The sequence below is a fragment of the Pseudochaenichthys georgianus genome, chromosome 7 (genome assembly GCF_902827115.2).
Source record: "Pseudochaenichthys georgianus chromosome 7, fPseGeo1.2, whole genome shotgun sequence".
Taxonomy (NCBI): domain Eukaryota; kingdom Metazoa; phylum Chordata; class Actinopteri; order Perciformes; family Channichthyidae; genus Pseudochaenichthys; species Pseudochaenichthys georgianus.
In genome coordinates, this window is record NC_047509.1 from 7,490,194 (window position 1) to 7,503,584 (window position 13,391).

Sequence of the window (13,391 nt, forward strand, 5' to 3'; positions counted from 1 at the left end):
ACACACACACACACACACACACACACACACACACACACACACACACACACACACACACATGCACGCACGCACGCACGCACACACAAAAGAGAATGGAACAGGAAGCTGAGGAAGCCCACTTCCTGTCCGAGAGGAAACTCCACCAGAGACTGATAAGGCCCATTCTCTCTCTGCACTGTACTCATGTTCGCTACATCGTTTCAGGTGATTGACTTATAAAATAGTTATGTGTTAACCCTTTTTGATTTGTTGACCAACAATCCCGAAAATGTAGTTTAAAAACGCAAACAACTTTGATTTACGGTATTACTAAAAGTGAGGTTGTGGAGCTTGTCAATAATCTGTGAATATCAATGGGGAGAAACACGTCTGCGTCTATTCAGCGGGCCACATAACCAAGTAAACCAGAAGTTACAAAACGTACTTGCATATAAGCGAGAAATACTTGAATAGTTGCTGACAAACAATTTAAAAACTGATCTCCGGCTCTCTGAGCAGAACATGTCATGCTTCAGTAGAAACATGTGGATTCTAGTCACAACACAATCAGTGATTTTGTTATTTCCGAGCATTTACCCTTTGGCACTAAAGGAGTTATTTTTAGAATTTTAAATCTTCAGTTGCAGTCGGCAGGTTTGGCCACAGGAAGGCAGCACTGTGACACAAACTGACTGGAGGAAGAAGAGGAGGAGGAAGAGGAGGAGGAGGAAGAAGGGGGAAATAGCGGGACACTGATGGAGGCAGACGAGATGGCATCAAACATGTGACCTTTCTCACACACACACACACACACACACACACACACACACACACACACACACACACACACACACACACACACACACACACACACACACACACACACACACACACACACACACACACACACACACACACACACACACACACACACCTATTGTCAGGGTAACCGGCGGTTGGAGGACTTAACGGCTTAACGATCGTCCAGTTACCTTGGCAACGGGAGACAAAGATGGGGCATTTATCTTTTGAACGTTTTTTTTTCCTTTTCCTCTCTCTCTCTCTCTCTCTCTCTCTCTCTCAAGAAAGTTATGCTCTTCTCTTGGATCTTCACCAACTCTTAAGTAACAGATAAACAACAATAAAATATGATTTTAATGACATAACATATAAATGAATCAACAATCAGACCAATTCAGCCAAACTGACAGGTTTGGTATTGTGCATATCATTTTATACATATTTGGGAAAATGCTGTGAAAGCCTATAGCATTAGCAGTGTTTCCCATAGCAACAGTTAACTGACATCTAAGAGCCAGTGTTGCTCGGAAACAAACTGTCAACGTCAGGGGCAAACTACTAACTGGAGTTTATCCCAATGTATGCAATACGATACAATCTTCTCCTTACATTTTTTTCCACTTTCATGCACTTCTTCAAGATATTTTAGCAACACATCTCAGCGTGATCAGGTCCTATCCCATGATGTCCCAGCTGGCAAGCGTTTTAGCATCTATTGTTACTAAAATAAACCAGTAAGTACATTTGTTTCTTGTCTTCTGAAAGTGAGTTTGGCTACACACACATTTCATAGCAAATAAATGCACATACACATCAGAAAACACATACAGTACTCACCTGCTCTTGATGTTCTCGCACCTTTGACACACACCTTTGTGCACACACATCAATCAGGCTTGTGTTCACTTCAAAGAACATCAGACCTTGTTGGCGCTGCGTGAACTCTGTGTGTGTGTATTGGAATATTAGTGCATGTATGCATGTACTTCTGTGTGTGTGTGTGTGTTTGGCACATCAGTGTTATCAGGGAAGACATCCTTAAGAGACCGCAAGTTCAAAGGCATACATGAGGTCTGACACTAGAGAGGGAAATAAACACGGAGAGATGGCAGGTGGAAGCAGCGAGGAGGAGAACGTGAGGGAAGAGATGGAGAGGGAAAAAAAGGAGAAAGTAAAAGGGGCTGGAAGGGGAGATAAAGATCAAATAAGGGGGAGGAAGAAGAACACAGGTGAGGAAGGAAGGAAAGGAAGAAGAGGAAGTCCGGTAAAAAAGGGATAAAGACTTGAAAGAAGTGAAGGATGGAAAATAAGGAGCAAGGGAGGAAATAATGAAGGTGGAATGCAACAGCAAAAGCAGACAGACTAGATGAATGCAATAAAACACAACACAATGTACAATTGAATGGGAATCAAAGGAAGGCATTAGGAAATGACTAAAAAAGGAAGGAGGGATGAGACGGATAAATCAAAAAGGATGACAATGAAATGAATCAAAGATCGAGAGAAATACAGGAATACCATAATGGTTGTGGACGGAGACATAAAGAAATGAAAATGTGTGATACAAGAAGTAAGGAGGAATAAAGAACTGAAGGGCTGATGGCAGAATAGTCGAAGGAGGTCGTGAGAGGAAAAACAAGTTAGAGAAAATGGGGGGAAAATGAAGACCAAATGGATTAAAGTGTGAAGGACACTCAGCTCTGATCCCCTTCCGTCAGCTATGACAGAAAGAGGAGAAAACAGACTGAAAACAGTGGAATTACAGAAGACAACAACAACAACAACAACACGTAGAGGAGAAGAAATAGATGGATTGTTGTTTGGTTGCTGGATCTCCAGAGACGCCGGCCAAATAAATAGCAAACCCTCAGGATGGATGATGCTGATGCGAGAAAGAGAGATCAAAGGATGTTGGTTTGAGGGAGAGATCTTGTGTTGTCGCCTCGTGAGGAAAGAGAGAGGACGGCTGACAAGAGAGAAGAGAAAGGGGGCGGGACATTCAGAGGAGAAGCTTGGTGGAGCTCCAGCTTCAGCTCCGCCTCGCTCCGGTTCCACACCTGAACTCCTCGGGACAGTCCAAACATACAGGAAACCATGGTGGGTAAGAAACGGAAATGATCCTGTCCCAGTGGAGATATAGTGTTGGACAAGAGTGAGGGGGGTTTCTAGAACCTGCTGGATTCAAATTAAGTAACAAAGACAATTCTGAATTTGAGATCAATCTAAGTTTGGGCATTGCGCATTGTTTTATGAGTAACAATGTCAATCGAGCACCAATAAAATGACGATTCGTACAAATTGTTCTGTCAAGTTTTTGCTCACAGACAGGTAACTGAACGTGATTGGCTGAGACGCCTGTCAAGCCCACCCCTAAATATCATGCTTTAGGCATAACAATCGAAGCAATCACTGAAGTGGTGACACCTTTTCTAAAAAGGATGCCTGGACATGCAATAGCTTGATGTATATGGCCTGTTCATTAACATCATGTATTCAATGGTAAAATAATGATATGTGTAAAATTTAAAATTGAACTATTTTGTTCCTGGAAGTATGAAAACAACATATTTTTTACATTGATAGTCTGCATTGGCATCTTGATTTGTTATGGCACCAAACCTGTTTTCCAGAACAGTTATTCACTTTTCCACAGCATATACACTTTGAAGGAACGAAATGCTGCCCAAAGCATGTTTCTTTTATCAACATAATAACAAAAACAACACATTTACAACACATTTAGTTAATTTTGCAAGTCACGAAATGTGCCAATTGTTTTCCCAATTGCAAATCCTCACACAACCTTTCATTGGATTCAAATGTTACATTATCAAAAGCCAAATAGGTAACAATGTAGTAAACGTACAAGTTCAATGTATCGAGTAATTACTGTCCCATCTCTGGCCGTGACAGAAAACGCAGACACAGCGTGTATTTCGACGGCTGTTCAGCCATGTTTACTACAGTTTTGTTCCCATCTACAGTTATCAGCACAGCTTGCTGAGTTTTTTTGTTTTTTTTATAACAGCGTCATAGATATTTTCACCACTGGTTTATTTTTGTGCTCAATCACTCAGAGTAATTTAAGCAGCATTATCAAAAGAACTTAGAGCACATCCTCATACTGTACATACAATACATACATACAAACCAAAGCACACATACTCATACATACACATCCTACAGTAGTATAGCGCCACTCTGGTATATACAGATATATAGAATGAGTTAAAAAAAAAATCTATTTTCAGTTTTTACATCTTAATATAAGAGTCATACCAAAGACATGGCCACCGAGTGAGTAAACAATAGATACATAGATATAAAACAAATACAAAAATAAATAAACCTAAATACTTGCATCAATTAATAAAAGATGATTTGAGTTTTGAACTCACTTACTTTTTAACATGTTTTGCTCAAGTTGATATACAGTATAACCAGCGCACCACTTTTAACGGTTATTTTACCTCAACGACAAAGGACTGATTTATTATCCAATCAGAGAAAGAGAAGCTTCGCCCCTTGGCCTCAGACTGGGTAGTTCACATATGCATTATCTGTACATTATCATGTTTGACATGACATAATCAGTGTCGACATAGAGGCGTTGTTTTCAGCACCATTAACACTGCAGTGACTGTCACCACTGTACCAACATCCACAAGTTCAGGTAGGACACAACACCGTCAGGATAATACAACTATAATTACCAAGTTATTACCAATATTCATTTTTTATTTGTTATCCTGATTTCTGATATCCCCGTTACCACCAAGCAGAGTCAACATGACACAACAGTTTCCCTGAAAAGGAGCCCCACATCTGTGTGAGGAGAGCTTATATACTCGAGACCTTTTGTCCTTGCCTTCGTTGGGAATAACATCCACAAACGTGTTGAGGGACAGAGCGTTTATACACTTGCTTCTAACAATGCACACGTTTGCATAACGGTCCCACTGGATACCCAGTGCATCAATCTGCAAGATGCAGTTGGAAACATGAACAGTGCAGGCAGGGCGGCAGGTTTCGAAGACAATCTAAAAGAATATTAACTGTGGAGTAGCATCCTTTATTTGTTATTTATTATGTTCTGTGAGCTGGGGATGATTCACACCTAGCACATACACGTTTTAATTCCCGAAGGTAGATTTAAAATCATGCAGGTAAGTATATGAATAATTATCATGTCCGACCTCAACCTTGCTTGCATCACAGCCGCTTGTTAAAAAGCAAGTATACTAACTGCTCTCAAACCCCGTTTCCAAAGCATGCTATGGCTCAATTCGACTCAACTTGACTCACTTTTGGAGCCAGGCGTTTTGTTTTTAGTTTTGTAGATCAGCTGTTGTCCGTAGTGACACACGGGAGACTCGTCGCATTTCGATGAAAGAGGATTGCTATGACGGTACTTTGTTGCAACACGCTAGTGCTGTTTCTTTCAAACCAATCAGTGGTCTTCAATGATGTAACGTCAACTTGCATTGCCGTATGCATGAAACCCCGGCTGAGCTGGTACCAAGTATCGTCTTCAACTTTCCTTACGGCAAACCAAAGATAAGTGAGTGGATACAAGTAGAGCCATACCATGTAGTGGAAACACTGCTGAGTGATTTGTTCTTCATAAGTACATACGTTTGAAAATGCTTTGCTTGGGAGTCTTTGACACATCAAAATATACATACGCATCATCAGCATAAAAGGGATGATTACACCCGCACTGGAAACCGCACTGTTTGAGTTTTGAGAACTTTATGACCCAAAAAACTAAACTACGTTGCCCAAATCATGTTCTTGTTATTCGCCGTCAGGTCGGAGTTGGCGAACAGATTTATACGTGCCTGTTGTTGAGCAGTTTTTACACTTAAAATGTTGATGGTAAGCCTGCACCAAGTTTGAAAAGGGTAAGGGAAGTGTCAATATTTAAGTTGTAATGCCATTTGTAGTCATTGTACTTGATAGCAGATTGTTATGACTGTGCTTTAATATGTTGGGATTTGTGCTCGTGTCAGTCAACCCTGAAGTGGTAACCCCCTGAACATTGGCATCTTATAAATGCTTGATGGTATGTGATGTAAACATCTTGGTAATTCAGCAACTAAGTTTAATAAACAAATAATTCCATGAACTGAAATCATACACTGTCCAATGCATCTTCAAACGTGTTTCGATGAACATGCTTTTTTGAGATAAAACCGGGATCACATGGGGAATGTAATGTTCTTGGGAGAAATGCTTTTGAGTGCATTGCTAAAAATGCTAATACCTTCTGCTGCCTTTATCTAAAACAATCACAACATTGGTTTAAATGTTTCTGGGATGGACTTAAAGAACTCCCACACCATAACAAATCACAAGTCACCTTAAATGCACAGACTAACGCTAAAGGCTTTTAAAGAAAATAATGTATTTTAGAATAACTTCAAAGAGAGACTGCCAAAGAGAAATCTGATGTGTAATATGAGAGAGGACACATTAGCATTGAGGCTAGCGTTGTGTGTGTTCCTTCACTACTGGTGCTGACCATGCTTGACTTCCTCAGCACCTCCATGTAGCTGCTTCCAAATAGTAACACATTCACATTTTTAAACTTCAACCTCTGAAGTTAGTTGCAGATAAGCTCCACTGAATTACTTAAGTTGTGGCTCCTCTCTTCAGGGTATCACAACCCTAATCCTTTCACTCACAGTTTAAAAGGAGCCAAGATGGTTTCTCATATCATTTTTCAGTCAGTTGACAGATTATGTCACTCAAACCTGAATCTGCCAATATCGACGTTGAGTCAAAGGCCTGTATATGGTTTTCGTTTTGTAAACAATGTCACCTCTCAAGAAGAGCAAACCATTGTCAACGTTCTATCTGTAACAACATATAGCAGCTTTTGCCAACTTGCTAGCCTTTAAAAAGCAATCCTGGTTCTTTGAGCTGTTGTTATCAATGTCCTTGTGTTAACTGCTTACTAGATGAACCCTAGTGTTGTTAGGATGCATCCACGTTTTAACAAACCTTTCGAGTCCTCAAGGTTTGTTGACACGGTTATAAGCTCATTTCATCAGCTTCTGTTCTGGCCAAAATCAAAACACTGGAAAATGTTTTCATAGCATAATGAGGTTGTTCATGATTCCCTTCATACCTTTACATTAAATGTTTTCCGAGAAAAATGGACGACATTTAGACTCTTACGAGTAAATGAAGCTTCTTCACCCAAACGTCATTCATCACCTAACTACAGCTTATTATAATAGCTTATATCTGACATCTGTATTTATTCTACGATACATCACAGGCCTGTTTGTGGTGAGTTACAGCATGCCATATGATGGGAGCCATTGCAGAAGTCATCCACTTTACATCCAGTCCATTTATTTCCCCAAACAAGTCCTTTCTCAGGTTGTGGGGACAGAGCAGCTGGGATGCAAACAGTAGGACTTTTGCGATGGCTTTTTTTTTCAATCACATATGGATGGGTGACCATTATCACTTGAATCTCAGGCCTTTTCAGAAACCATATGGACTTGTGAGCCTATATTTCATGGGTTCTCTTGGTGTCATGACACTAAAGTTAAATGTATGAGAGTACATTTCTCTTTAGACACCACCAACAGAATGCTTGAAGGTTTGTCACCGAAGTTTGCGAGGGACATGCAACCGGTTGAAACAGGATGGTACACAAATGTAAAATGGTATCCCTCTCTCCTTGCTAAATAACAACAATTATTGATACAAAATCTATAGACTCAATTAACATTGAATTATAAATTTGGAGGAACAAAGAAATCTAAACTGGGCTAAATGTGGTTGAAACAAGACATCTAAAGCAATATGTTTTGGGTATATATTATATTGGGTAGTGAGCCCCAAATGTAGGTCATTGTCCGAGTTGTCGTCAAACCAAATGATTGCATGTCCCGTGCAAAGCCTCTCAGAGTTCCCTGGTAAGTCTCCGCAGGCTCTCTGTGGCCCACGGCTCATGTTCATGCAGCAAACTGTTTCTCAGATATATCAAACTCCACAACTTCATCGCTCTCAAGTCCTTTTACTCCGTGTTCTGACCATGCAGGATGAAACTAAATCTAACATTCCTTGGTCCCAGGATGAGAGATTACATTTCTCACCAAAGATTATCCCAGTTCAGTGTTTCTCCATTTACTTCCTACGACTCATTCATGCTACGTACTCCTGGACTGCGCCCTAAGGGGGAGAGTTTACCAGATTACGCCTCACATTTTACAATCAAGTTTTGACAACCTCTTTTTTTAATGAAGAGTTGCCCGACACTCTGTGTCTCCTTTAACATGCTGCTCCTGGCATAGGTTGTCCTGGGATGAGAACTGATCTCTTGGCTGAGCCTTGGTCCCAGACTTCACTTTTAAGTTTAAAGCCCCTGATGGCTTAGACAGTTGTCTCATATTCTAACACCTCTTTGCTGCCCATCATGCTACACCTGTACTGTATCCTGGGGCTGACAGCTGACGTGGTCTCCAATATCAGAATGGTCTTCCGGAGGCGCCGATCAATAAAGTGTGCATCCCAGGCTGGGTATCGCTTCCTCGGTAGGTCAATCCGGATCACAGGGCCTTCCTGGGCGCGGGAGGATGAGGAGGTCCTGTGAAGGAGTGCAGGAGAGGATGAAGGGGAAGGACGTACCTGGAAGACAGGAAGGCAACTGTCCCTGTCTCGGTCCTTGTCTCTCTCCCCTGGAACCGGCTCCCCCGTGTCTTTAGTCCTGGGGAGGGTCCTCGGAGGGCTGGTAATAACCATGTCGGTTTGCGACCCTTGGGATGGGGTGATGCAAGAATCAATCACTCCCGCTACGCTCCCCGCACCCACCACACCCTCGTCCACACACCCTCCCCACTGCGTGCCCAGCACTGGCCCATCAGGGTGCAGCCAGCAGTAGTACACCAACATGAAGAAGGTTCCCAGGGCGAAGCTGCAGGCCACCAGGCACACCACCACCAGGGCGGAGGAGTCGGAGGTTTGCTGGCCGCGGTACGTGTACCAGGCGGCGGTCAGCGCCACGTTTTCTGCCAGCGTCACAGAGTAGTAGACGGTCATACGAAAGCGACTCTGGCCCTCTTTGACATTAAACCAGCAGAAGATGTAGATGATGCCCACCACCATGTTGTAGATGATCTCCTCCCACTTGGACATGCAGAAGTCGGTCTCACCTTGGATGATCCAGAAGGTCATGACACACCTGAAAGACAAAACTGGAGTCAGCTCCTGATTTTTATAATGACAAGAATAATGTGTTTACTTAAAATACTTTTAATGACTTTGAGGTTACACTAGTTTCACAAAGCCAGGCCATTCCTCATCTCAAAGTAGATAAAGTCTTCCTCCAAATATTATTATTTTGGCATTTACTTTTGTTGTTGTTGTTGTTGTGTTTCAACATCAAATAATCTTTCAGTATTTCATAAATTCCATTGCTCTTAAGGCCCCTAATTTGGAAAGAGTCTGCATAAATAAATAATCTCCTACTTCTGCTGTAAACCTGCTGTTAAGATACTGTACAAGATGGCAGATATTTGTTAAATGTCAATTCAGTCAATTTTCGCAGAAAATCATTAAATCATTAACTCAAAGGATAAAAAAACCCTCTGATATCTGTTACAAATGTGATATAAAGTGTTAATTCTAAACTTGTCGTTGTGGACCCAGACTCTTTGCATGAGGTCACTTAGGGCGCACCAGTGGCTGACGATGAATATGCCAAAGTAGAGCTGGAAGACGGAGGCGAAGAGGGCAAAGGCCACAGTCCTCGCCCCGATGGTGAAGAAGTGCCACAGCATCTGGGTGATCACGGCCTTGTAAGACATCGACAGCTTGTCGTCGCGGGAGTCTCGGAGAACCTTCTGGTACGAGGCGATCATCCAGGCCAGAGAGACCAGGGAGGCCGAAGCCGAGAGACCTGCAGACACACAGGAAGAGAGAGACAGAGGAAACAATTATGAGGCAAGGAGGGGAGAGACACAAATAGAAATACATGTGCGTGATGAAGGGGGAAAAGAAAGAAAGACATTGACATGAAAACCAAAAAGAAATACATGATACCATAATTGTTGGGCTGCCAACTCTAATCAGTGACATTGTTAGACAGAATTATATCCAAAGTTTTGCAGATATATTGGTATTTTACATGTTGGCCAATCAGTAACAAGGAAAATGCAGTACACAAGTACAATATATTTGTAAGGTAGATGATGCAAGTGAGTCCTTGGGGAAAAAGAACCTTGGGAAGACCATGACAAAAATGATAATACCTTTACATGCTCATTCAGAATGACCCAGACCGGTCTCTACTGAAGTCAGACGATCGTCAGCCCGCACATGTAACTGCGAGCCGCCCAGAGCGCGGATTAATGCATTAAACATTCATGGTCGTTAATCATGCAGTTTTGTCTCAAATTAGCCATGAATCACACGAGAAGGCATTAAAATGTGAGCAGGGTAAGAGCTGCGTGGACTTTGCATTTTAATGTAATTTTCAGGACCCTGGGGTTTTTAATGAAGATACCAAAGAGAAGTTGAATATTGCTCGCATGTTGAGACTTACTGAAATTTGAGTTAGATATTAACTAAAACTGTTGAAAACCAGTTTCAGTTTTGAAAACGACTAGTTTTTAGGTCAAAATGGTGTCTTTTAACGGGAAAAAAGTACTTCTGCAGCTATGTACTTTTCCTTTATTCATTACATGTGTTTTCTAATGGCCAAATTTCTTCTTGGGATTTAAGTGTGTTTGTCAACTCCAGCTTATGCTCTTTGAGAAAAATATTTATATTTTTTATTTTATTTTTTAAGAACGCAGAATTACAACATAAAAAGTGTTGGAAAGCACGTTTTAAAAGTGTATTTCACAGTATGGATGCACTTCATCATTGAGATATTGGTTGCATATTTTTAAATTGTGTTTTAAGGATTGTGATGCAGGACATTTAGATAAGATATTTGTGTACCAGCATCATTCCGGAACAATTTTGACTTTCACAAAAACATAATTGTCGTACATGTTGCAAGCACACATACACATAATCCCCTCCTGCTGATATTAACATTGATAAACCCGACCTACGTGTACAAGTTAGACACATTACATGACATAATTCCAGGAGTGCAGCTTGAGAAAACATATTACCGCAGCTACAGAATAAAATAACCCAAAACCAAGAGGATTATGGGTAGAAAAAGACAGATGAAGCCTTTTTGCTTGGAAAGCCCAACACATCTCAACACTTGCAGAAACTGGAACCAGCACATGTTAAGGATTTATACTTAACAGATGACACATAACTAATTGGCAGTACAGATAGTTTATTCATTTTTGGATGATGAATAAATCAATCAGCCAAATCAGTACCGAGAGGATGCAATGTGTGTAGGGCAGTCTGTATTGTGTAATGGACGTGCCAACATTTAGAAACATTATGTCTATTAACAGATAGTAGGTAACCATCAGGCTTGGGAAGTAACCGATTACATGGATTACGTAATCAGGATACACATGTATTCCCTTACGTCTCTATTGGACTCCTCTTTTTACTTCTGGAGCATATTGACATCAATATGATTAGCGCTCCAAAACATTGTACATGATAGGCTCAGGGGCGGGACATCTCTTAGCGGTTGACCAATCACTGCAGAGCCGGCCAGCTAACCAATCAGAGCAGACTGGGCTCTCTCTCAAACAGAGGGGAAAAAGAGGCAGTAAAAATAAAGAGAGAAAAATAAAGCACTTTTCATAAAAACCACAAATATTAACCTGAAAATAAGCATAATAGGGCCCCTTCAAGTTAAACACACATATTTATTTGCATCACATTTGATGTTGAGATAATCTAGAAGGGATTCAGATTACATTACTGTTATATCTTGATACTCAGATTAGGTTACTGATAACATCTTTAAACAGGTCATTAGTTATTGTAATGGAATACTTTTTTAAAGTAACCCTCCCAACTATTGTTACCGTAAATAGACCTCAAATTGTGTGTGTGTGTGTGTGTGTGTGTGTGTGTGTGTGTGTGTGTGTGCATCGATATTTCCTGTGAGCACTATAAAGGCAGAGATGGAGGAGAGAGAAAGAGAGGAAATGAGGCAAGATCATAATCAACCCTCATTTTCAAATGTCACATGGAGAGAGATCATATCTTCAGGAAGAGTTAACAAATAATTACTTTATCATACCCCCGGGGGAGAGCTGCTGCCAAACAGTTAGGCTAATTTTAGCCACATTACAGCATGTAATGTAGCTTCCATACATTATATTATTCTACACTGAGTGTTGTCAGCTAATGTCCCCGGTGTCCTCTCGTAGCATGTTGGTGTTGAATAACAAATGATGCATATCTCTCAGTGTGTAACATGTGTTTTTGTCAGAGACGTGTTTGTGTGTATTTGTGTAGCTTTTTTATATGTCCTGCAACTGTTTCCACTTTGCAATTCAAATATGTGTCCGACACTTCACTTCTAGGTGTGTGTGGACGCTGGAGGGTTGACTGTTTGTGTGTGGTTGTGTGTGTGATAGAAACAGAGAGTTTTGTTTTATTCATCAAAGGCCAAGCTTCTTGTGTATCTTGCAAGGAAAGCATAAATAAAGCATAGACTATCCTACTGATATCTGCCCACCACACACACACACACACACACACACACACACACACACACACACACACACACACACACACACACACACACACACACACACACACACACACACACACACACACACACACACACACACACACACACACACACACACACACACACACACACACACACACACACACACACACACACACACACACACACACACCTGTCTCCACTCCTGTAAACACACACACACACACACACACACACACACACACACACACACACACACACACACACACACACACACACACACACACACACACACACACACACACACACACACACACACACACACACACACACACACACACACACACACACCTGTCTCCACTCCTGTAAACACACACACACACACACACACACACACACACACACACACACACACACACACACACACACACACACACACACACACACACACACACACACACACACACACACACACACACACACACACACACACACACACACATTATTCTGTCTAATTTCAAAACTTGTATACTATATTTATAATTTTAACATCTTATTTTTATATATTTTTTCAACGATATCAACATTTTACTCAAAACATTCATTGTCGTGGTTGAAATAATCTGGTTTCTTTGCATCCCTTGTTGCTCAGTCTGACTTCATTATAGTGATATTGATAACTGATGTGTCACACCTCTCACAGTGGGACAGGAAGTGTGTGTGGCTCACCTTGCAGAGGGTGCACGATGTTCCCGTGGATCATGATGCTGAGCTGCAGGACGAGCTGCGGGGCGGACTTCAGGAAGGCTTCCAGGAGGCGCAGCATGGTGATGTCGGCGCTCTCGAACATCAGCCGCCAGTGGAAGTGGTGGAGCGGCCCACTCCTGTGCCAGCGGCTCTGGGCTCCCAGGTAGAGGGCGTGGATGTACCTGAGGGCGACAGGAAGTCATGTTTAATAATGGTGCTTGTGCTCTTTCTTTCTTTA

At 41.5% G+C, this 13,391-nt stretch overlaps 1 protein-coding gene across 1 annotated transcript in view; it reads right to left on the minus strand.

Moving 5' to 3' along the window:
- Positions 1–3,468: 3,468 nt before the first annotated feature.
- The window catches only part of xkr7b (XK, Kell blood group complex subunit-related family, member 7b), a 75,987-nt gene continuing 66,064 nt past the window's right edge, over positions 3,469–13,391 (minus strand). Inside the window, exons 2-4 of the mRNA XM_034088157.2 lie at positions 13,136–13,335; positions 9,478–9,697; positions 3,469–8,980 (exon numbers count right to left, since the gene is read on the minus strand). Of these exons, the coding sequence (XP_033944048.1) occupies positions 8,173–8,980; positions 9,478–9,697; positions 13,136–13,335 (1,228 nt within the window). The 3' untranslated portion in view covers positions 3,469–8,172. The remainder of the gene's footprint in view (positions 8,981–9,477; positions 9,698–13,135; positions 13,336–13,391) is intronic.